This window comes from Penicillium pulvis, assembly GCF_028828015.1.
Source record: "Penicillium pulvis strain IBT 33274 chromosome Unknown contig_23_segment0_segment0, whole genome shotgun sequence".
NCBI lineage: Eukaryota > Fungi > Ascomycota > Eurotiomycetes > Eurotiales > Aspergillaceae > Penicillium > Penicillium pulvis.
The window spans coordinates 3,940,902-3,965,327 of record NW_026643075.1 but is presented as its reverse complement, the minus strand read 5'-3'; the positions used below and the strand labels follow the sequence as shown (position 1 = coordinate 3,965,327).

The 24,426-nt window shown below is 48.8% G+C and overlaps 9 protein-coding genes across 9 annotated transcripts; 5 read left to right on the top strand and 4 right to left on the bottom strand.

Annotated features, from left to right (window-relative positions):
• Positions 1–446: 446 nt before the first annotated feature.
• Positions 447–1,578, top strand: N7503_005766 (uncharacterized protein; the record flags this gene model as incomplete). The annotated part of the gene is made up of 5 exons (XM_057065313.1): positions 447–812; positions 862–1,074; positions 1,126–1,368; positions 1,423–1,479; positions 1,537–1,578. The coding sequence occupies 5 exons, from the start codon at positions 447–449 to the stop codon at positions 1,576–1,578; spliced, it is 921 nt and encodes a 306-aa protein (XP_056923056.1).
• A 619-nt stretch (positions 1,579–2,197) lies between these two features.
• Positions 2,198–3,256, bottom strand: N7503_005765 (nitronate monooxygenase; the record flags this gene model as incomplete). Its single annotated transcript, XM_057065312.1, has 1 exon — positions 2,198–3,256. One exon carries the CDS (start codon positions 3,254–3,256, stop codon positions 2,198–2,200), a length of 1,059 nt encoding a protein of 352 aa, XP_056923055.1.
• Positions 3,257–3,625: 369 nt separating this feature from the next.
• N7503_005764 (uncharacterized protein) lies at positions 3,626–5,278 on the top strand (the record flags this gene model as incomplete). The annotated part of the gene is made up of 1 exon (XM_057065311.1): positions 3,626–5,278. The coding sequence occupies one exon, from the start codon at positions 3,626–3,628 to the stop codon at positions 5,276–5,278; it is 1,653 nt and encodes a 550-aa protein (XP_056923054.1).
• Positions 5,279–5,649: 371 nt separating this feature from the next.
• N7503_005763 (MFS transporter) lies at positions 5,650–7,329 on the top strand (the record flags this gene model as incomplete). The annotated part of the gene is made up of 4 exons (XM_057065310.1): positions 5,650–5,834; positions 5,897–6,883; positions 6,935–7,066; positions 7,122–7,329. 4 exons carry the CDS (start codon positions 5,650–5,652, stop codon positions 7,327–7,329), a joined length of 1,512 nt encoding a protein of 503 aa, XP_056923053.1.
• Positions 7,330–7,407: 78 nt separating this feature from the next.
• N7503_005762 (MFS transporter) lies at positions 7,408–8,965 on the bottom strand (the record flags this gene model as incomplete). Its single annotated transcript, XM_057065309.1, has 2 exons — positions 7,408–8,315; positions 8,371–8,965. The coding sequence occupies 2 exons, from the start codon at positions 8,963–8,965 to the stop codon at positions 7,408–7,410; spliced, it is 1,503 nt and encodes a 500-aa protein (XP_056923052.1).
• Positions 8,966–9,467: 502 nt separating this feature from the next.
• N7503_005761 (putative cysteine dioxygenase Cdo1) lies at positions 9,468–10,371 on the bottom strand (the record flags this gene model as incomplete). Its single annotated transcript, XM_057065308.1, has 5 exons — positions 9,468–9,598; positions 9,652–9,709; positions 9,769–9,906; positions 9,956–10,027; positions 10,108–10,371. 5 exons carry the CDS (start codon positions 10,369–10,371, stop codon positions 9,468–9,470), a joined length of 663 nt encoding a protein of 220 aa, XP_056923051.1.
• A 575-nt stretch (positions 10,372–10,946) lies between these two features.
• Positions 10,947–12,531, top strand: N7503_005760 (GTP-binding protein RBG1; the record flags this gene model as incomplete). Its single annotated transcript, XM_057065307.1, has 9 exons — positions 10,947–10,967; positions 11,037–11,100; positions 11,172–11,246; positions 11,305–11,341; positions 11,402–11,472; positions 11,527–11,864; positions 11,920–12,276; positions 12,329–12,449; positions 12,512–12,531. 9 exons carry the CDS (start codon positions 10,947–10,949, stop codon positions 12,529–12,531), a joined length of 1,104 nt encoding a protein of 367 aa, XP_056923050.1.
• Positions 12,532–17,381: 4,850 nt separating this feature from the next.
• Positions 17,382–19,304, top strand: N7503_005759 (uncharacterized protein; the record flags this gene model as incomplete). The annotated part of the gene is made up of 3 exons (XM_057065306.1): positions 17,382–18,004; positions 18,070–18,091; positions 18,146–19,304. Exons 1-3 carry the CDS (start codon positions 17,554–17,556, stop codon positions 19,302–19,304), a joined length of 1,632 nt encoding a protein of 543 aa, XP_056923049.1. The 5' UTR covers positions 17,382–17,553.
• A 1,135-nt stretch (positions 19,305–20,439) lies between these two features.
• N7503_005758 (PXA domain-containing protein) lies at positions 20,440–24,216 on the bottom strand (the record flags this gene model as incomplete). The annotated part of the gene is made up of 3 exons (XM_057065305.1): positions 20,440–21,466; positions 22,795–23,620; positions 23,706–24,216. 3 exons carry the CDS (start codon positions 24,214–24,216, stop codon positions 20,440–20,442), a joined length of 2,364 nt encoding a protein of 787 aa, XP_056923048.1.
• Positions 24,217–24,426: the final 210 nt, after the last annotated feature.

Here is a 24,426-nt window from a genome sequence, read left to right as displayed (position 1 = left end):
ACAATGATAAAGGGAGAAAGATGTACGGCGATTCGTGTCATTGTGGGCCTTGAGGATTGGGTATCTTGGCAGTCCACTTCACGCCGGAAGCTAATGGCCTTCCCGCGCATCGCCGAAGTGTAGATCAATAACTCTTATGATGCAAAGTCCTACACTGAAGGCATGGCCTAACCGCTTGGGCATTGCCTCGGTGGTTGTACGCGTGTAGCATCATATTGAACCACCATGTATACAACGCGTGGCACGGAATAGAACTTCAGATCGACATCATAGACCCAACTCGAGACTCGGAAACGGAACATTGCTTGTGATCCAAAGGTTATAAAAGGCCCTCCAGTGCTACCTCTCTGGACATCATTCAAACAATTACATTCATTCTTTCACATCTGACTTGATCAATTCCAATCTCTACTTTCATTCTATTATTCCATTACATACCCGCCACAATGAAGACTTCCATCCTTTTCTCCGCCATGCTTGCTGGTCTCGCTATGGCTTCCCCGGCCCAGCAGCCTCCTAGCTGCAAGGCCGACACCGACTGCAAGGCCAACCAGCACTGTGACAACACCGGCAACTGCGTTGCTAACAAGGTCACCCGTGACACTCCCTTGGCTCACCTGAACGAGGCATGCCATGCCGATAGTGACTGCACTCAGAACCTCCAATGTGTGAAGGACCTCTGCGTTTCTCCCCAGAGCAAGCGTGATGCTCCTCTCGTTCACCTCAACGGCGATTGCAAGGTCACCAGCGACTGTGTTAAGGGTCTTGTGTGCGACAAGGATATTTGTGTTGCCACCAACGGCAAGCGTGACGTGAGTAACCCAGTATAGCTGTAATATACCCATATCTAACATGAAAAAGACTCTGTCGGAGATCGGCCAGGACTGCAAGGTCTCCGGTGACTGTGTCAAGGGCCTTGTCTGTGGCCAAGATGACACCTGTGTTGCCCCTAAGCAGCAGCGCGATGTCTCCAGCTCCCAGCTTGGCCAGGATTGCCAAAAGGCGGGCGACTGCCAGAAGGGTCTTGTCTGTGAGCAGAACACCTGCCTCGCCCCCAAGGGCAAGCGTAGCTCTGTGAGTAACTTGCTGAGAGCCTGAGATTGAACTTGTCTAACATCTAGAAAGGGTAACCAGGTTGACGTTGCCTTGAATGGACAATGCCAGAGCACTGGTGACTGCCGCAAGGGTCTGGTTTGCGAGAAGGATACTTGCATTGCTGCCAAGAACAAGCGTGAGAACTCCAAGTCTCAGGCCAACGGTGCTTGCCAGGTCAAGGGTGACTGTGTGAAGGGCCTTGCCTGCCAGGACAACGTCTGCGTTGCCCCCAAGGACCTGAAGCAGAACGACAACCAGAACCAGAAGCGCAACGTAAGTATTCCGTGCAATGAAAATTCAGAGCTGTTGAGACTAAACTTCTACTAGACTGACCAGTGCCAGACTGACGGCGACTGCAAGCAGAACCAGACTTGCCAGCAGATCGTAAGTTTTTCCAGCACTTTTAGATATGCATGCGCTAATCATCTCTTCTCTCAATAGAAGGGCAACAAGGTTTGCGCTGCTCCCCAGCCTTCCAACTAAGCTCCTGAATCAGGAATAGCACTGCAGTCTGGCTGGACTTCGAAGCCGATGATATGACTGCCTGTACCATCAATATGTGGGTTCTTGTCTTGCGAGATTTGTCAAGATATCTACATTACTTTCTCAGTCCGAGAGACATTCTTTTATCATATATAGACAAATAAATGCCGCCAACCTGGACATCCTTTGGTGCTGAATATTTGTGTTATGAACGTAGATCGAGTGACGTAGCTTCGATGACCTGACTGAAGCATGGTCCATGAAACCTATCTTTTGCCATAGAGAAACCCAAAATTTCATACATTGTCGGAGCTAGGATTTAAAAAGGGAACTTTGGCAAATAATGAATCCCGGACTACGGAACGAGGTTGATCGTCAGACTTCAGACGGGACGGTGTACTCACGCAAATGCAATTCGTAATCCATCCCGTAGACTAACGGCCTCCACTTTGGATCTCCATTGATCATTTCCCGTCAGGTTTGAATGATCCTTCTTGGCAATGGACGATCACTGCTCTAATTACTGCAGATGGTGCAATACTACTCCTGTCGATCCTCCCTGACCTTGTATTGGGAGATGGTTCAAGACCTCGAGAGGAGGTGTTCAAAGCTAGACGATTTAAAATCCCAATGACTGAATTCTCTTCACAGCACCCTCCTGAACTTCTCGCACAATATCCTCTGCACTGGCCACATTGTGGACTAATCCGACAGAAGCGCCCGCATACGTTGCAAGCCTGCCATTTGGGCCCCATCCATCATCGCCGGCTTTCAAAGCCTCATCATGAAGACCCTTGAGCTCCTCAAAGGAAGCACCCTCCTGCTGCTCGACGAATGATTTGTTAATGACTGTCCTCGGACTGTATGCAGCCGGCCAACCAAATGTACCCCGAAGATGATTGTAGAGCAGTGTCCGTGTTGTATTCACAGCCCCATCTGACGCACGCACGACCTCGTTTTGGTATCCATGGCTAATGCGCGTTTCATCAGCAGCTAGGAATCGAGTCCCCATCGCCACACCTGAAGCACCCAGACACAGGGCTGCTGCAACTCCTCGTCCATCAGCAATACCTCCTGCTGCTACCAGAGGAATCTGGCTGCTCGCAACTGCATCTGCTACCTCTGGGAACAGTGACATGATGCCCATGCCATCTGTTGCCCGACCGTGACCACCTGACTCGGATCCCTGCACAACAATGACATCTGGTTTCTGAGATATCTGCAGAAGTTGCTTCGCTTCTCCAAGAGTACCGATCTGAATCCAGATTTGGGTTTGGGGAGATACTTGACGAATCTGGCGCGACCACTCGTCGTAATCCTTCGCGTCAATAGGGGCATACAGCCAAGCTGCACAAGGCTTGTATTTTCCAACCGCAGCGACGGCATCTGTCAGCTTATCTCCCCAGAGTTGAAACCCGACTCCAACTGGCAAGGGTGAATTTTGATTTGATAAAGAGTTAAATACTGGCGATGAGAAACGTGTCTTCTGGATGAGAGCCGATGCTTCTTCGAGGTCAACGCCCACATCTGTTGTTTTAATGCCGGGGCCGATAAAGCCTAAGCCACCGGCGCGTGAGACTGCGACTGCCAGTGCTGGGCCTGACATCACGCGCATCGGCGCGCTGATGACAAACGGTCTTGATGTCCATGGGTAGCGCGATAATAATTTCGTGGCCATATTGACTGGCTCTCTGGGGTTATTGAAGGTAATTAATTTCTCATACGTGCATGGTGAGTGAGGGGAACTAACCGAGGTGTCTCGATGAAGTCATTCACGTTCATTTCCCTCACCCCTTGTGTCGCTTGGTGTTGGCGTTTATCTTAGCAAAACAAATTAGGAAAATATTTGAAGATAATTATAGGTTATTTAGATGTGAGATCATGTAAGTAGTGATTAGGTGACTAAATTAAAGCGAAGAGTACTTACAAATTGTTATTTCTCAGCTTTCTTGTCTTCAACCCCGCTAATCCCGCAATTTCCGCATTTCCCATTTTTTCCCACTTCAGCTCTTCACATTATCAACACAGCCATATCTATGTGCCTGATATGCAGGCCCTAAAAAGGAAGCGATCCCGACTGGCTTGTAAGCCTTGCAGGGAGCGAAAAAGAAAGTGCAATGGTGATGAACCCTGCATCACTTGCTCTGAATGGGGCTACGAGTGCTACTATGAAACCCGTCAACGAAAGCCTCGAACAGCCACGCAACCAACACCAGATGCTCAACCCGAGCTACTATCCTCTCCGAAGACTACTGTGGGTCCAAGCCCTATTGATACAGATCAATCGGGGTTGGTCCGGCGTTTAGAGGCCAATTCTGGGGCGGCTTTCGTGAGGAAGCTTGGCCTCAAGATTGATCCTGCAAAGGCACCGAAGCTTAACCTCTTTGGGTGGAATATTGGCACTCGTAAATTATCTGCTCAAAGTGTTCCGAACTCTGCACTATCGATCATCGAGATCACCTCGCTTGAGCACATGAAATCCCTGGCTCAAGTTTATTTTGACAAAGCGGACCCTTGCTATGGGTTTATCGATCGACGTAACTTCTTTGAGAGACTAGATGCACGTTGGCTATCGCCACTCGTACCCGATATCTACGATAGTGTCTTGTCTGGAGTCGCTGCGATTGGCTGTCTATTCTCTCAAAGACATGCCACAGTCACGGAACTACACTTGGTTCGAACGGCCAACTGCTGCTTGAACACGCACCATCTGAGTGGTCCTCCATCCATCGATCTCTTGACTGGATGGGTATTGAGATCATTTTACCTTCGCTTAACAGATTCACCATACTCGACCTGGATAGCTAGCTCAACTCTTATGCATCTCCTTGAGGCCGCAGGTCTTCACCCCGAGACACCTGAAAATTCCGTCCTTCCACACAGTGCTATTTGCGACCCTGACCTTCAAAGACGACTGGTAGGTGTTGCACACCACTTGAATATGTGGACTTCCTTCGACCTGGGTCTATCACGAGTATCATTTCAAAAGAACGACCTACCATTACCTCCATCGCCCAAACCTGGTGACTATACCGATGAAATCCTAGGCCTTTTGCCCATTTCAGTTAGTCTCGATCCAGGGAAAGTAAAAGATGAAACAGATCTCACATCAATACTGGCGAAGCTTCTGGACGGAACTCACACGCAACCTCCATCAGTCCTCGCACAGTGCAATCTCGCCCTTTGCATTCTTCGACGAATCCACACGCAGAATATGGATATTTCCTCAAGTCTAGCAGATCGTGTGTTGATACTATTGAAGAAAGGACTTGACTGTGCTAGCAGTATGGTACTAGATTGCTCACCATGGCATCAAGTCGCAAATGTGCCCTTTCAAATCATTTGTGTTCTCCTCACGATGGATACGCGATCATCGCTGGCTATACTTCCGGAAGCAATGCGTACCCTGAGCTTGGTGGCCTCTACCTATGACACGGAAGCTTTGGCAGAAGCATATAGCACTGCTTGTCTGTTGGTTTTGTTGCATCAGCAACGCAGAAAAGACGATATAGCTGTTTTGGGAGAAGCACTTAATGTTCACCAGCAAGGTAGACCGATAGAGTCTCCTCCGCAGCTCAACCCAAGTTCTGAGGAGTACTCGTGGCTTGGAGCGCTCGTCGCTGATCTTCCTGGGCTACAACGGGTAGATCTTGACCAGTTCTTGAATGCAGATATGATGGATCCGTCTTCGTTTCTATGAGGTTTTATCTGATAGGCTGGATGGAACGAATCTTATGCATGTCAATTAGCACGTATTTCAATTTAAGTCTGATGTTCACAATCTTCAGTCTGTTCAAGGTGGCTTTTGCAATGGGGTTGGGTTGCCTTTAAATGTGGCGAATCCAGCCAAAATCGTGATTGCGGCTCTTGCGGGATTTGCGGCTCCAACTTGGTAACATTTTAATGTGAATCATTCATCCCGCAAAAAATCCGTAATAGCCATTCACTTGAAAGGAACTAAGCTAGTCAATAGTTTATAATAAAAAGAATTCATCACTTTACTTGTAATAATATCCCCATCCTTGTCTTCCAGAGCCCCTTTACCTCATACGTGTGCAGCATTCCCACAATATGCCGTCAACCGAGTCAGACACAGAACCAAGGAATGTGTTACAGCTAGGTACCATGAACGAAAAGCAAAGCTCAGAGCTGGGAAGAGCGTATCCTCCTCCACCCCCTAACCTGGAAGCCTATGTCGTCGATTTCGAAGGCCCCGATGACCCAACACATCCCTACAACTGGAAACTTTCTACCAAGTATGTTGATTCAAGCCAGAACTTGACTGTGCAATCTGCTTATACCTTGCTTGAAAACTCAGGCTTTTCTTCTCTATCCTAGTCTGTTCAGGAACATTCATAGTTTCACTGACCAGCGCCATCTTCGCCCCCGGAATCGACAACGCCAGCGCAGAATTCAACGTGAGCTCAGAAGTAGGATCACTCGCAACATCTCTCTACGTCCTGGGCTTTGCATGCGGGCCTCTGATCTGGGCACCCGCCTCCGAGCTACGCGGAAGGAAATGGCCCTTGACCATCGCTATGCTCGGGGGAGGTATCTTCACGATCGCGTCAGCCGTCGCCAAAGATATCCAGACACTGATAATCTGTCGCTTCTTCGCTGGGATGTGTGGCGCGAGTCAATTGACCGTTGTTCCTGGCGTCTTGGCAGATGTCTTCGACAATACATATCGGGGAATGGCCATCTCGCTATACGCATTGACGGTATTTGTTGGACCGTTCACAGCGCCGTTTCTCGGTGGGTTCATCACAGCTAGTTACTTGGGATGGCGATGGACCCTTTATCTACCTGCCATCCTGAGCTTTGCTAATGGTGTTATTTCGCTTTTCTTTCTTGGTGAAACCTACGCCCCGTGTTTACTAGTTGCGAAAGCGGCTTATCTACGTCAGCAGAGTGGGAACTGGGCGATTCATGCAAAGCATGAGAAGATTGAGGTGGACTTTATGCAGCTTTTTGAGAAGTACTTTACGCGGCCGCTGAAGATGCTGATTACCGAACCGGTCATTCTTCTTGTTTCTCTCTACATGTCCTTTATCTATGGGTTGGTGTATGCGCTTCTGGAAGCATATCCATATGTCTTTCAACATACATATGGGATGAGCATCGGAGTGGATGGGCTACCATTCATTGGCTTGATTATTGGTCAGGTCATGGCTTGCTCTTTCATTATTTCCCAGCAGGGGAAGTATGCACGAAAACTAGCGGAGAACAAGAATGTCCCAGTGCCTGAATGGCGACTGTCCCCTACTATAGTTGGGGCTCCGGTATTTGCAATGGGGATTTTCTGGTGAGTATTACTTGATTCTTTATTGGCTATATGCTGATTTTCTGTGTTTAGGTTCGGCTGGACAGGCTTCACTCCTGCAATCCATTGGGCTGTCCCCACTGCAGCAGGGATTTTCATTGGGTTCGGAGTTTTGTGCGTCTTTCTTCCGTGTTTCAATTACCTCGTCGACTCTTATATCTCACTGTAAGTGGTGCACTGGTAATTTGAAATAGCAAAGAAAGTTAACATGAGATCATAGCGCAGCGTCTACTGTTGCTGCCAACATCATTATGCGCTCGTCGGTCGCTGCAGGTTTCCCACTATTCACTAAGCAAATGTTTGAAGGTATGGGAATCCAGTGGGCTTGCACGCTACTTGGATGCTTGGCTGCTGTTATGATTCCGATTCCTCTTGTTTTCAGAGCCTATGGACCGCTCTTGCGAAGGAAGAGCAAGCTCTTTCAATAGTTTTATATTTGTTTAGCGATACCCACGCCATATGGTTGTACGTCAAGCGCTAAAATGCTTCGATTGCAAGGATATTGACTAATATATTCTCCCCGCCTTCGCCCTCAGTGTGGCACCGTAATACCAAATGATCAATGGAGCCGGGAGCCCAACAAACAAACCAATAAGTCCAATAGTAGTATTACCCCAGCCATATCCGAGTACATTGTACATAGTCGGCGCAAAAAGCGGAAACAAAAAGGCTGTAAGGCTGCGCATGAATTGCTGTGCAGCACCCGCACTTCCTGTGTGCTCTGGATAGGCCTCCATTATGTAGGCCGTCATCGGCATGCTAGTGATCTGCATGCCAAGCATAGTGATGAATACACCGATGTCAACAATAATCCAATGTAAATGATAATGAGCAGCCCAACCGTAAAGGAACAGACCCAATGGACCAAGAAGAGCTCCTGGGAAGATAGAAGGGGTGCGGAGCTCTGGAGCGTGCTCTCCATTGGCACGAGCTTTGAGTCTATGGTACAGCCCGTCCATAAGTTTTGCACATATCTGGCTACCTGCAATTTCACCAAGGGCAACCGCGATATAGTGCAATCCGCTGATCTCAATGGACTCATTGTATTGCTTGGTCCATAGATCGGAGAAGGTAGATAGCACAATGTACAAAATACCATAATAAAATGCGGAGATAAGCGAGGATATTTGTATAATGGGGTGAAAGGTCAAAAGCCGAAGTGGACGGGTCAGCGCTCTTCCCAAGACTCTGGTAGGTGATCTGTTTGCGTTGAGACGTTCATCTGCGGTGTAGTATCGCGAGTCACCAGTCTCACGTCGAAGACGCTCCGCCCGACGGCGCAGAATTAACGGCGCATATGTCTCATGGAAGGATGTGAACGAAACAGCGATCATCACGGCTTGGAAGATAGATGTCGACCAGAACATCCAGCGCCAGGTCGTGCGCTCTGCCATGAAGCCTCCAATAATGGGACCTATGTAGATGTTAGCAAAAAGGAGAGTCAAGGTTGTAGGATCGGGCATGCGAACCAACAGCTGCGCCTAGCAGAGGAATAAGCAAGTACACGCCCAAAGAACGACCACGCTGCTCTGGCCGCCACACATCACCAAGCACTCCATTAGCCAGCGCATAGATAGCACTAGCACCAAAGCCAGCCAGGAATCTCGATGCAATTAGCAGCCCCTTACTAGTCGCGAATCCACACACAATATTCCAAATCAAGAACCAAATATTCGACGCGTGCAGAATCGGCTTTCGACCATATACCTCCGACAACGGTCCGATAGCCAAAGGACCGAATGCAGTGGCTAACAAGTAAATCGACAGCGCCATGGCCGACTCAGTAGAATTCATGTGGAACTCCTTGGCTATTGTCGACAATGCCGGGGCCATGATAGTGGATACCATGATGCGGTTGAAGCCAGTTGCGGAGAGCACGTCGGTGACGGCCCATTTCCGACCTGAGCGCCAGTCCTTAGGATTCTCTGCGTCGAAAGGCTCCGCGAATGCTACCAGGAATGGGTCGTCTGTTTTGCTGAGATCGCTGACTGGAGCTAATTCAATATCCATGGGGTCCACGGTCCTGATAGTGTCGGTATTGAGTTTATGATCTTCGGACGCCATAATTGTATGAGCCTCATTTGGCAATTGGATTCAAGTGTTTGCTTCTGGTGGACGTATTGGGAATCTTTGAGTATAAATAGGAGATAAGCGGTGGTTATTCATGCGCATCGCGGATATCGGTCGGCTCCGATCGCGAGCTCCGAAAAGCCGAGTGCGAGACCACTCTCGGGACTCGGGAGCTTCCCATAGATCGTTATCAACGAGGTCCAAAGAGGAATAATTCTAAAGAGTCAAATTATCAAAAGGTTCATCACCCGGATACACCTGATCTTTCCAGAGAGCGCCCCCTCGACCTCACTATCTAAGTACCTAAAATAGAAAATTCCAACATTATCGGGTGCAGTGGTGATTGTGATATGTAGTAAGAAGCCAGTAGATTTCATAAAGATATGTTGTCATTCAATCATTATACATTATGCCTCTGAAAGTCAATGCTTCGAATGCACAGTTGGTCTTGAGTCCACCTGGAAAAAGAAAACATCAGACAAAAGAGAAGATGTCCCTAGTGCTGTCCATAGTCAAGACGCTTTCCACGAACAGAATAGAAGTGGGTTTGCTTGATGTGTTTTGCCTTCCCGGTTTTCTCGTCATAGAGACAGAAGCCTTCCTTAGCTGCGTTAGGTGGTGTGTAAACTAGATAAAGTATGAGTGGACGTTCCATGGTCAATGACAAGGTAAAAACTCACGATGAAGCGAAATAGCGAAGTTTTTCGGGTCCGGATTGGATATTCTGTGAAGGCCAAGCTTCATGTAGGTTAGCATTGTTGTTTCCTGATAAAATCTCATTGAGCACAATCGCAAACCTTGTCGGACATGTAAGTAACCTGGTTCTCTCCATAAACCGTCTGTCGAGTAATCTGAGGGGGAGATGTCTCTCCCTGCTCAATTTTCTCTTGATCAGGCCAGGAGTAAAGTGTTTCCTGTAGCTTTCCCTTGAGAATCTACAAAACAGTCAGTCCCGAGTCCCGGCATCACTTATGGCAACATTACCTTCATGACGCAGTGCGCATTGGCATGGTCGTGGATTGCGCTGCCCTTTCCGGGGCTCCAGACAAGGATCAACTGGGAAGCTTTATTAGTAAGACTGTGTGGCATACCTGCAATAGATCCATACTTGGGGCTATATATCATATTGGACTCACCAGGTTGCTCTTGCCATTTCCCTCATCAATGAGGTTTCGTGTGTAAGATCTGCTGGCATCTCCTAAGGCACAGGCCTCCCACTCTTCAGAGTTGGAGACATACTTCTCCATGAGAAGTTCGATAGTCTTTGGGTCAACATCATCCGAGTCAAGGCCGGAGCTCGGGCCTAGAGCCGCACTAAGATCATGCACGAGCGTTTCAAATGCATTTAAGCTTTTCTCAGTGTCTTTAGGAGTCTCAGACCCGTTTCGGAGGAACGGCATGGCCGAAATGGAGATTCCGACTTGTTATTGTAGTGATACTGTAGTGATATGACGCGTTGGTGTGGTCTTCAGGAAAAGACAAGGAGGGAAACCGTTATCGGAGTTTGAGATCAAGCCGGAAGTGCCGCTTCACTGAGGTCCTCTTTCCCCACTGTGCAATGAGGTGGGACGAAATGAAAGGTTTGAAGCAGGCGAAAAGAGAAATTACTCGCAATTGACCTACAAAATCGCGAACAACAAGCTTGCACACTATTCGAATAAAGTTACTTGCCACAATTTTTGGTTCCTGCAGTCGATAAGCGATAACTGCCTGAGGCAACTATATTACGGCCCGAGTCGTCAGGCAGCATATGACATAATTTCCCACTTTTACTGCCTCAGGCGTGCACCCCGCCCTGACTAAAATTCAAAGATTGTGGTCTCCGCAACCCTTGGTGCACTTTGTTCGCCACAACTTACGAGTCGCTTTTTTTGCAGAGAGAATCTACTCCGCGGAGAGAGCCATCTGTGTGGTATCGACTAGGATACCTTTCTCTTCCTTTGCTCTGTGCCTGCTGTGATATTTGACCGCCAAAATGTCGACCACAATTGAGAAGGTTAGTGCGGGACTCGAATATCTTCGAATTGCGCCCAGGACAATGCTAACGGGATTTGTACTGGTTTAGATTAAGGAGGTCGAGTCCGAGATGGCTCGGACTCAGAAGAACAAGAACACCTCTTACCACTTGGGTACGAAACACCGAATGAACGAACGAGCGAGATTGAATCACGACAATGGACAAGGTTGACAATCGGTGCAGGACAGTTGAAGGCTAAGCTTGCTAAGCTGAAGCGAGAGCTCTTGACCCCGACCAGTGGAGGTGGTGGCGGTGGTGGTAAGTCGCATGGAGGACTTCTATATACTAGACAAATCACTAATGTGGATTCATCTAGCCGGTTTCGATGTTGCTCGCACTGGTGTTGCTAGTGTGTAAGTGCCATGGACAAGTAATGATTTGCGATTTTATCCGGTTGCTCACATTTTGTTCAGTGGTTTCATTGGTTTTCCCTCTGTCGGAAAGAGTACTCTGATGAGCAGGCTCACTGGCCAGCACTCCGAAGGTATGTTTAAGCATAGCCTGTCATCTTTCTTCCGCATACTGACTCTCTTTGCAGCTGCCGCTTACGAGTTCACAACCCTTACGACCGTGCCTGGACAGGTTATGTACAACGGTGCCAAGATCCAGATTCTCGATCTCCCCGGTATTATTCAGGGTGCCAAAGACGGCAAGGGTCGTGGTCGTCAGGTCATTGCCGTGGCCAAGACCTGCCATCTCATCTTTATTGTTCTCGATGTGAACAAGCCCTTGGTCGACAAGCGGGTCATCGAGAATGAATTGGAGGGCTTTGGTATTCGGATCAACAAGTCGCCTCCCAACATCAACTTCAAAAAGAAGGAGAAGGGTGGTATTGCGATCACCAGCACCGTTCCCCTGACGAACATTACCCCCGAGGTGAGTTTTATCCAACTTGCAGTCCCCGTGAGCGGCCATTCACACCAAGGAACAGGAAATTAAAGCCGTCATGAGCGAGTACAAGATCACTTCCGCCGATATCGCCATTCGTTGCGACGCGACCATTGATGACTTGATTGATGTTTTGGAAGCCAAGAGTCGAAGCTACATCCCCGTTGTCTATGCGCTCAACAAGATTGACGCCATTTCTATTGAGGAGTTGGATCTTCTGTACCGAATTCCTAACGCTGTCCCCATCAGTTCCGAGCACGGCTGGAACGTCGACGAATTGCTGGAGATGATGTGGGAGAAGCTTAACCTGCGCAGAATTTACACCAAGCCCAAGGGCAGGGCACCCGACTACTCAGCACCTGTTGTTCTGCGTGCTGGTTCATGCACCGTGGAAGATTTCGTAAGGGACTTTGACCTTGTCATTCGATGTGTTTTACTAACAATGTACTCAGTGTAACCAAATTCACCGCACGATCAAGGAACAATTCAAGCATGCCATTGTGTATGGCAAATCTGTCAAGCACCAGCCTCAGCGTGTTGGTCTTGCGCACGAGCTGGGTGACGAGGATATTGGTGCGTACTTTTTGACTCGGAAACTGAGACAATGGAAAAATGCTGACGACAGTGGCTTCTAGTGTCTATTGTTAAGCGGTAATGGATTCCACTCCGATACTCGACCATCACAGCCCACTGGGCGAGGCGACGAGTCGGTTCAAAACATGCTGGGGGTGGCAGATTGGGCTGTGCCAGAAAATACCTGACCCAAGTGTCTCCATGATGACAGGTACGGGCTTCTGGACTGTAGCCATCTTCCCTGTAAGACGCCACAGAACCCAAGTGTGGTTGGATCGCGAGAATCGCTCTCGCACGGACAACCAGTTATGTCGAATTAGGCCTCTCAGAGTTTTGTTAAGGCTCTGAGAGTGGAGATTGATTGCTGGGTGAGCATGCATGCATGCACTTGCTTATTGTGATTTTCAATCCCATCCCCTGTCTCGGTGACCTGAACCCACGAGGTCAAGTTGGAGAAAAGCCCAAGGGTCAGGGGCCGCGAGCCATGGGCGTCTTGTTGACAGTCTTGGCGGGCGCCATGTCTCAATCTTGTTATCCTGTTATTTTGGCCTTTAAAGCGACCGGTCCATATTGTTATGATTACCTGATCTTTGGGAAAGTTCTTGAGTGTCAGCCCAGAAAAAAAAAAAACCAAAAGTTCTAGATCGAATGCATTGTCAACCAGACCATCTACTGCATAATTTAGTTACATGTACACCTCCCCGTGGCGGCGCCTCGTTGAAGAAAACAGCGAAATTTAAAGATGACGATGAATAGTGTCGACTTTGCTTTTTGGTCCAAAGATCAGTCCATTTAATATCGACAATCATACAAAAGACCATATGAATAATCAGAAATTAAGCCACAATTACCCTTCACGGAACCAATTTGCGACCTGCATTCTATTTTCTCGGTTACAGCCAATGACGCCTCCGGTATATACTCCTTATCGGTACCATCTCCAGCCTTGTTACTACACTTCTCTGCCGTCCTGCACTAACATCCTTGCTAGCTCAAACATTGGCAACTCCCCGGTCCAGCCCCCGTGGACAAACCCCGGTTTCCCCTTTTACCGATCCACAGATTGCCACGAGTCGTCAGGTCAGCCAGGTCAAAGCTCCGGGGGGAATTGATAGCTTCGACCCGACAATTACATACATGGAAGGGCCGCGACCCCGTGCACTGACCTATATACCCACCTGTGCTACTTCGGCAACGGTGATCATGAAGCTGAATTCGGGGGGATGCGTATACCCGCAAGCTCCGGGTAAATCAACCGACAAAGAACGAGGGGATCCGATAGGGTCGGTCATGAATTGCAGAGAGGGGGTGGGGGACAAAGCAAAAATGATATGTCAATCCAAAGTATAGCTGAGCTCAGCCGAGTCAAGACCGAAATTTGGGATGGTCAAAAGTACGTGCTCTCTCAGGATCTGCATCACGTTCTGGTTTCCTGGTTTGACCTGCATTGCAACGTGACTGAGCTAGATAGTTCGGGAGAAGCTAACGAGAACAAGCGGTGAATGTGGGCATACGATGTTTACGGGTTATCTGATCAACTCCACCCATGGAACCCGGTGACTCTCGGAGTACGCGGATTCAGGTGTCACAACAGGTGTATGGTCATGTCATTGGGAAGTATTGCCCAATTAGGGCACAGCTTGACCACATTTGGGTATAAATTGTTGCGGAGGACGGACTTTCTGCCCCCAAAGTGGAGTCTCGCCCGCAAATCGCCGATCTCGACAGCCCAGACCACACGGAGAGCTGTTCACGATCTGATGCAAGATCGGCAGGATTCACCTGGATACCGGTGGCTCTTGTTGGGCCGTAAGAATTAATTAATGAATGTACCCATGACAGTATATTGTAGAATTCTTCTCATCAGGTGACTGTTGTAGTACCGGTGCCGGGTATGTGGACTTTCTCGTGGAGGATCCATCGGTCGCCCCCGTTGCATTGCATTGCATTAGCCGGGTTTGCAATCTTTCCCCGGAGTTGAATGAGCATACAGGTTCATTACCCACGAGAGGGAGTTTCGTCATTTGACATAATAAGGCTGGTTCGTCTTTTTAAACTCCATAGTTCCTGGTTTGGGGAGGCGATCGACATCAGGAAAGCATTGCGAAGCTCGGCCGTAATATTTCGTTAGGGCAACTTCCGAGGGTCTAGGGAAATTACAGATTATAATCATAATTAATGATCGGTACCTGACTCGACCCAACTATCAACCCGGTTCTAATCCTTGTCCCTCCATGCATCCTGACCTTGTGTTCCCCGACCAGTCTGTTCAGTCCGTTCCTGAGTCTAACGGTGCATTGCACTCAGGCCCCTTATCGCGCATGACAGGGCGGGAAGCGTAGTGGATATTCAAGAAGCAATTATAGCCAGGCCATGAGACAGGGAATTTTAATTCTGACCGGCCTATACTCGTTTCTTCTTCTGCTCCGAAACCAGAGATTTATCTACTACGTTGAAAAGCCCCGAGTCAAGGAATTATCCATCAATTCCCCAGTTGCATGGACCCACTGGTCAATCCACTGACCAGTGGGTCTTGATATCTGATACCAATATGACCCCCCGAATTATGGCGTCAGCCCATCTAAGAAATGAAAAAAAGCAAAATGCGAAGGATGCACTAAGAAGAATTTTCCAGTCAGAAACGATATGACTGGCGCAAGCTAGCAAAAAAATCCGGCAACAAGCAGGAATGATTGATCTAATGGACGAATCAAAACCCGCTGTTACCGACGGTTAATTCCCAAACTTACAAAATAATTTGTCACCTTTCTTTTCTTTTGTTAAACATGCCATCCCCAAACATTGAGGGAGTATGTCTGGAATCAACCACGAAAAATAATGTCCCTGGGAATCTACATGTAGATATTGAAATATCTAGTCCGATTCTACATTTGTTCCCTCGTGGGTTTTCGAACAAGCGGGGAAAGTGTATCCTCGTAATCGTGGATGCGACCCAGACCGCATCCAAAGAAATCCCGATCAATAGGACTAAGCCATACATTACTTTCGGCTCGCGTAATCATCTCCCTTTATTTTTCTCTTACCACTTCTGTCTTGCCCCCCACTATGGGACGCCCCCGGCGAAGATCCGTGCAAAAAGCTGTTTGATGATCAGGCTATCCGCTCTTGTCATTCTTTACTGAAGGTTCCCGGCCCGGAGAGGACCGCTGTGGGTCGCGCAGGGTTGAAAGTGGAGAAAGCAAAAAACGAGGGCTGAGAGTTAGCGCTAAAAAGGCACGATCGCATCATTGGAGAGTTCCCCCCTCTTCGCCGAGAGGCCACTTCTGCCCTGTGATAGGACCAGTCTAAGCCACCAAGTTCGGCCCTTGTATCGATTCCGTATCGTGCACAAGCGAATGGGCGTGGGGGATTCGCCCATAGGAGAGAAGCTATGTTGCTCCTCATTTGCCCATTTGCCGTGTCATGATGCATTTTGGCTCAAAAAAACAGAGGAAAATTCCCAAATAACCAAATCCTGACCAAAATTGCAAAGTCAGAAGATGGCCAAAATGAAGGAGATCGGCATGTCCTTCACAGATCCATCGTTGCTCAATCCAATCTAGGGATGTGCTCTCCTGCTGCTACCCCGATTTTTGCCCCCACCACCTTGCAATTTTGATTTGAAAGGTTTGGTCCAGTCATGAGAGAGATCATCTCTTCGAGCTTTTAATTCGCAACCTTCATCTCGACTGAGGCGAAGCTCCGTGCCCCTGATTATATCACATGGTATGGATAAAAAACTGGGATGCGACGCTCTTGTTGGCCGCTTTGGTAAACCGACCGTTGGAGCCTGCTATCCTAAAAAAGATGAGCGGGATGAACTGAGCACCGCCGCAATCGCTCTACTTCCACTTGATCGTCCTGTCCGTCCTACACGGATGTCATGCGGGCTTTAAGTTCGGCGGTTTATCGATGGGCTATCCGGTTCTTAGCAAATCATGGTGATGATCGACCTGGAGCGTCGCCTTTCCGTACTTCGCATACGGATGATCTGCCTCTGATTGCCCACCGAGGATTTGTGGATGTCCTATAGTTTCACCGACAACGGCGAGTCATGCTGAAGGATCCGACAGCCGTCAAAAAACGGGAACGGACGGATACTGAAGAGGTAAATTCAAAAATACAACTGAACCATGGATCCTGGGACCCTCATAGAGTTACTAGTAACTAGGGGAACTTGGGACCATGGGAATGATTGGGGATGCCCAACAATTCTGTCAGAATTATACCCAAGTTTTGAAGTTCAACCCTGGTCAAAATGAAGAGATTAGAGGGGAAATAGAATCCATGGAATAAATCAAATCAAAAAAAGACTCATATAAGGCCAAATTACCATGGAAGATCGGACTTCCCGCGTTTGCCCTATTTTATAGAGTAGTTGGAGTACGATACAGGGCATACATGACACGGTAATACATGAACCAGGTACGCAACTAGATGCAACGCCATTATATGGCTTTGGACCAACCAGCCGTTCCCCTCACCATTTACAGGGGTATTTTTCGAATTTATTGCTCAACAAAATTTCACTTTAACCATTTCCATATTTTTCTTTTCTTAGTCCGAATGGCTTTTTCACGGTATCCGCCAATCACAGCGTAGATCGGCGGTATTCTTCTCGGGGCAGAAGGTTATCAATGGATTTCTCCGGACTCTGTGTCCTTCTGCCAGTTGCAATCGAGATTCACGGTCTGTCTAATCCACGCGATTTTTGATCGTCTGAGTACTGGTTTCCTTTTAACTCCGCCCATTGCCTTACCCGCATGCCGCATCTTTCTCCCCTCCCTCCTGCATGTATAATCCTCTTTCGCGCCCTTTCTCTTTATTAGGCGACTAGCTTGCTTCTAAAGAGATTCCTTTCTCGCGCGGCAATTTCATCACTCTCTGTCTAAAGTGGTCTCTCTCACCCTCAATTTGATACGGGGTTGGGGTCTCTGTGTGGGTTGTTGTATGTGGAACATGCATTATCTCCCATTGTCTCACCTCTAACCACATTGTTCCCATTGCTTTGGGGGCTTTATTCGTTTGCTTTTTGTTTCCTTTGATCCTGCTGGAACCTATCAGGTACAGCTATTTCGAAGAAAATCAAAACTTCACAACATTGATGTCCATGGAGGACTCATCCGCCATGGAGACGGAACCCCATGCGCCAGAAGGGGAATTCCCACATTCACCCTGGGTAGATTTGGGTGGTCCATTTACTTCGCCTCATAATTCTCCTCCGATGCCTGAGTTTAGTGGGTTTGAGTATGGTCCTTCGCCCATTATGGCGGTGGATGGGTACGGCATGTCTCTGCCGCCACCTTACACCTCGATGCCACTCCCGATGCCTTCACATGCGTGGCCGAGCATGCTTACGAACCATTCTCCTTTTCATGATGGACTTCCACCAATCCCGGCGCCAATCTCGGTTTCACCTTCTGCGCCCACACCTCCAGTCCGGAAATCTTCTACCGGAGGAGCTACTCCGCGCAGAACCCTGACCGACGAAGATCGTCGGCAGATGTGTTTATACCACGAAGAACACAAGACTGCAAAGCAAACTGATATTGGAGGTAAGATTACAATTACATTGATTTAGAGACATGTGGGGGCCATTTGGCTGACATTCGGCACACAGCATTATTTGGGGTCGAAAGAAGGTACATGGATTGTTTCCCCGGTTTATCAGATTCATCCTAACATTATTTTTTTAGTACTGTTTCCAAAGTTTTGCGACAGAAAGAAAAGTATCTGAACCCCGATGATGGAAGTCGGTCACCTATTAAACGGTCCAAGGGTCGGGTTCCTGATATTGAGAAGGCCCTATCAAATTGGGTCAGAAACTACCAACGCGGGGGCTACCCAATCAATGATGAGATGATCCAGGAGAAAGCCTTGTTCTTTGCCAGTACCTGCGGGTGCCCCGAGGGTAAAGATAAAGTGCTCACTGCTGCTTGGTTGGAGCGATTCAAGCAGAAGAACAACCTGATGGGTGCTACGTCACGCAGGGGTTCTCTTGATGCCCGACGAAGCGGGTCCAACAGCCCTACTCGTATCAACACGAATTTTTCCAACGGCGCCATCAAGAGTCCTGTTCAATCTCCCGTCTCTCCTACCAATGTATTTGGATCACCAATTTCCCCTGGCCAAAGCCCAGACCGGATCAAGCGGGAATACGATACAGTCCCTGAACTGTCGGGCGGCTATCTCCATGGACATTCGAAAAGCACCACTTCCTTGGATACTTCCTCCAGTGGAATGATCAGCCCCAGCTCAACTTTGGTCTCGGACAGCCCCTTTACGCCGACTAGCCAGTCCCGTCTTCCGTACTCGGGTAACAACAACAACCGGCCCCGCAGCTCGACCTTCCCTCTCCCGATCGACCCAACCCTAATCACGGCAGACCACTCGATCGACCGAGAATGTGGCAAGACGGACCAACGAAAGGCAGGACCGGTTGCCATCCTCGAATCGCCCCTGGAATTCGACGACGAGAAATCCCTTACGATCATCAAGGGAAAAGACCCAAGGAAACTGATCAAGCGGAACCGCAGCAACCCCGAGATCAAGACCAAGTCCATGCAACCACCACCACCAGTGGTTTCTAAATCCGCCGCCGTATCGCCCATCAGTACTCCCGGATCCCCGACACAAGATGAAGCCCGTCAAGCCCTGGAACTTGTGATGAATTACTTCCAACACCAGCCATCTGGCCTCGCAGCACAAGAATACGTCACAATCGGCAAGCTGATGGAGCGTCTCGAGCTAGCAAAAAGCCAAGGCTATGCTTTCCTCGGCGGTCTTCCTCGAATCGACGAGCATGAAGATGGACCCCGTGTGACCAAGAAACGCAGCATCCACAACCTCGGCTAGGCCCCAGACCCGGCCTCTTTCGACAAATCTTTCGCATTGTTCTTGCATTTATTTTCATTTTCGTTCTCGCATTGCATCTGCCCCAACTCTTACTCTCATTTCCTTCCACTATATGATTCCCCTGATCTGATCCCCTGGGCGGCTATTTTTCTGATTTTTGTTCTGTTTTTGATGCTTTGTTCACGTTTTCTCACGTTTCTCTTGCCATTCACCTTTCAATACATCTGTATTCCATTTCCACGCCGAAATCTGGAACTCGGCTATACTGGACATCCCCAAAAGATCCAGAATCATACACAAATCAGAGGGCGACCTCACACTTGCTTTGAATTGGCGCTGGCACACGCATATAACGCCCGGAACTGACGAGACCGCTACTCGTCCCGGCTTTTCATGGTACATGGGATATGGCACATGGGTTCCCGGTGGTAAATTACATGGAGGGTCTCGGTGATCGTGGCTCTTGGATTGGGCCATCTCGTGGAGTTTGAATTTGTTTTTCTTTCGGTTTCTGTTCTTTTTCTTTTGCTTTCTTTTGTTCCCCTGTTTTCCCATACCCATACCCTTTCCCTGATTTTGTTTTTATTATTCTTTTCTTTCCTTCCTTTTTGCCTCTACTTTTTATTTTCTATTCAGTGTACTTGCACTGGCTTGGTCTCCCCTTCTTTCTCGCTCTCTTTAATCCTTATTCTCTATTTTTATTTCTAATCTCTTTATTCGGTACTTACACGTTTGACTTTTCTAAACTGAGCCCGCTCGCGCGGAAAGAAGCTGGATACCTTATATATGAACCAGCCGGTTGTCGAATTAATCCTTCTTACTTAATTCGCTTTCTTCAATCTTTTTCTGTTTTATTTTTCGTGTTCAAAAGCCAGGATGAGTATTGATTACACTTCTGGCTTTCCACTCGAAAATATGACATTATTTTATACCCTTCCCTTCTGAAATGTCCATTTACGTTCAGATTGCAATCTACACTATGCGTGATCAAGACTGAAAGTAGACTTAAAATAAGCACTTTAGCCTTGTACAAAACATAAATGTGTCTCATTAAAGTATATCGCCAGAAAAGAAAGTTATGTATCATGCAGGAACATAAAGCGAGATCTAGCATCACGAGAGTATATGTATGCACTTAGAAACCAGCAGACACGGGGGCAATACCCCGTTCCTCCATTAGATCTGCGACACTGTGCTCAGCCAGCTCAGGGATGATTCTAACTAAGACGGTCTCGATAATGGAGTAGACAAGATGTTTGTTACAGTACTCATCCGAAAAGGGATCTAATAGATCGGTCTCGATCGACTGTAAGAGGAACAATTCGTCCGGACCATTATCGGCCTCGTCATCCATGTCTGTGCGCGATTTCTCAGCGGCAATGAATTCGCTATTCCTTGGCCCTGACAGGGTAGACGCCGAGGTATCGTTTGGAAGTGGACATACTGACGTCCGCTTCGTCCCTTGGGATGACGATCGGGTCATCTGGTCCACACCAGACTCATCGCTAGATACGGGTGGGGACGGAGACGGAGAGGAGGAGGTGAGGGAAGGCGAACTCCCAGTGGTGGTGCTGCAGGTACCATCACGTTTGGAGGCAGCCGGAACACCGAAGTAGGTTCGTGCGACATTGCGCGGAATCAAAGCCAGGAGACTAGCTGCACATCGCCGCTTGGTAGTGTCGATCTCGGGATTAGGGAGCGAAGAGTTTTTCTCCGATCCCGTTGGTGAACTTGTCGAATCCTTGATCGCCTCTGTCGTCAATGGGGATGGAGCAGGTCCTGATAGTACCGCTGGTGCTGCGGGCAGGTGATCATTGACGCCACCGCTACTTTGACTGCCACCGTTGCTCCCGCTAGCAACATGATTGCTGCTACTGTCGGCACTACTTTTACCAATCGCCTCGCTACCAGGATTAAGCTTGGCTTTTTCCGTAATGGGTATCTGAGGAGCTGGTGCCGTGGTGGGGCTTTTCCCACTAGGCGTTAGGGCGGGCACGGACACCTGCGGAGTTGAAGCCGGGGCACCAGTACTACTTGCAGCGGCCGCTGCTACTGCTACTGGACGGGTATTGGCTGGGAAAAGAGCGGTCCTCGTTGCAAGAAGGAGGTTGGGCAACAAAGTGGGGGGCAGGACGAATTCCTCAATGGTTTCCCGGAGGAATCTAAACAGAGTGGAGTCAGCCAAAGATCTCAAATAATGAATTATGACATCGGTTGAACCGAAGAGTAGACAAAAAACAAAGTGAAGCGGAGAATGGCTCTTTTTTTTTCTTTGTTGGTCTCGACTGTGGAGCTCTGCCGGGACGTTAAGCCGCGCCTTTTATTTTTCTTCCTTCAGAGTAGTCCCACCGCCAAGAAGGACTTCGGTTTGACCCCAATTGACTAGGATGAGAGCAAAGTGGGGTGGGTAGGCGGAGCATGATCGGCTTAGTGGATGTGAGCTGGGAGCTTGGGCCAGTTATCTGGTGTGTACCAGGGATGTCACTCCTGGAAACGTCGAGGCGACCAGCAAGTAAAAGAGAAAAAAACAAGGCGAAATGCGGGTCCTGCCTCATCCTTTCTTTTTTTTCTTGGTCTATGGCTGTGCCTTTTTTGCCTAGCCCCCTTTCCCCTCTCTTTCAGGCGGGTAAGATCCCGGTAGCGTGCCTGGCCCTGGCACCAACCTGCGGGCTTCATGCGCCAGCCTCGGTCAGGATGCGAATTCGAAATATCGCTACCAGGAATTTCGCTGATTGGACCCAAGCGACGGAATTTACTAGCCTCGGCGACCAATTTTTTTTCATGCAGGTTCTCAAAGGGGCATGGTCATTCATCGCCCACCGATGAGGGATCGGCATCAGACGATTTCTGCTCGTGCATGCGATTTGCCCCGTCCGGCCGAAGTAAAGTTTGAACGTCCTTCGGCAGCCAAAAGTTTCTTTGTTGCTTTCTTTTCTTTGATTTTCTGTTCGTGCATTTTGCGGTTTGTTTTTGATTTCCTTTGCAGATCGCAACTTCAAAGAAATGAACAGATTTCGGCAGCAGTAGTTCGAGACCCAGTGAATGAGAAGCGGCACGGAAAGGGCCGGGCCCCGGCGCTATCATGACAGTAAAATGAGACGCAGGTGGAGATGGGAGAAGAAGACCCAGAAAAGCAACCCTGCACGCAAATCGATGCTCGGGCCAAGTTGCAACTGGCCAATCATAGGCCAGAATCGCTCCGTCAGCAGGACGGTAATGACCGTACCCGTAAGTAAGAGTCACAGTATATTACCATCCCCGTTTCGTATGCAATATTTCTTACAGGATCAAGTGATCGCAACTGCATGCGAGCAGGACGCTTCTTCGTCCCACCATGACTCGCACAAGTGGCACTTGACCCTCGTAGATCGTGGTTCGGAGATCGTAGTAGCTCCACAGTCGAGAGTTCATGCCGTCTCGGAAGGCCCGAGCCCGGAGGGATAAAACAAGAAAAGATACAGGAAAATGCTCCGGATAGAATTAGACTCACCTGTCAAGGACTCCGTCCGTGTCACCAATGCGACCTGGTCCAGCCAGTATCAGGTGCTGGATAAGAGCAAGGAGCCCAGAAAGCCACGGCATTCTTCGGGACGTCCCAAGTAACTGTGAAGCCATCGAAACCACTCGGTAGTCTAGAACCGGGCGCTTATTGGTGATACCGTCTGACAAGGAGGACTTCGAGTCCTTCTTGGGAAGATCCGGCGTTGCAGCGGGAAATGAGATACTGGCTCCGTGCGAGGATCCTGGCGCAGGATTCGATGCGACGCGGAATAGGCCCGTCGCAATGAAACGCAAGGCAACGTAGCCAATATAGATGCTTTGGAGAACGCTCCATAACCAGACTGTGACCTGCGATTGGGTGGCTGGTTGCGGGCAGGCAGGTTCGTCGTTGGTCGAGAGCAGACCGAATTTCTCTAGTCGATTAGTAGGGGCAGCGCTCTTGGAGCCTGTAGTCTCGGGGCTTTTACGATGTGTCATTATCTCCGTGAGCTTAGTGATGACTTCATAGAGGAACACTCCTTCACATATTCGGTCCCCAACAGCTTTGCCCAGGATCAGGTCTGCCAGAATGTCTCCGACTAATGCGCGAAGGCTACCATTCTCCAGATCATCTGTAGGCAACAAAATCGCCAGAGTGCCTTGGACGAGTAATTGTCGATACACGGCCTCATTCTCAGACTGCGCGTTGATTGTCTCGGGATCTGCGATATCAGGGACTGGGGATAAGCCAGGATGAGGGTTCATCTCATGATACAGCGCTCTATGTGACGTTGCCAACCCAGATAGATGGGACTGTTGCTTGGCTAATCTGTAGGCTATTAAATATTGCCGTTCAAGTTAGAAATTGCCTTTGTAACTCCCTTCGCCAGGACTCAAAACACTGAGATAGTCGGGTCTTACAGATTATATGTGCTTCCACTAGCGCTGGGATCTCATCAAGGATCAACTGTGCAGCATCGACTTTCCGTATTCTCTGTTCCAAAGCACGAGTACAATGCGCAATGACGTGTAGGACCTCATTCACAAATGTCTGATCCGGAGTGATCTTCGAGTACCATGAGTAGACAAACTCTTTCATTATAATGGCCAAAATCGCATAAAGTTGACGGTCAACGTCATTGGAGCTCGTGAGGGGAGGTAACAGCTCTTCCGGAGGCTGTGAAGAGGTGGCGCCATGGCTGCTGGTCTGAGGACAGAGCACACGTCGAATCAGGGCAACGGTAGCTTTTTCGCTTCCAGCATCTAATACTTCATCTCGATGAGAGGCTTTCTGGGCTCTCAGCCGAGAAGAGGGACGTGTAAATGGCGGCTGAATCGGAGAAGGCAAGGCGGTGGATCTGGAGCTGGAGGTTGTCGGTCCAGCCTTGAGGTGGGAAACCGGTTGCAAACCGGGGCGGAGAGAGTCGGTCATGGCATCGCAGATGCACAATATCTTTTTGAGGTTAATTCTGGAAAGACAACAGAAATCCAGGGGTTCAACCCTTCTGGATGAAAGCAAACGACAGCTTGTCGCGTTCACCGCGAAGTCAATGATTTGGAGTTTCCATATCAGGAAGCTAGGGCTTAGGGCTAGAGATAGGAAGCTTATCAGGATGCGGGGATATATGTTGTTACCCCGACT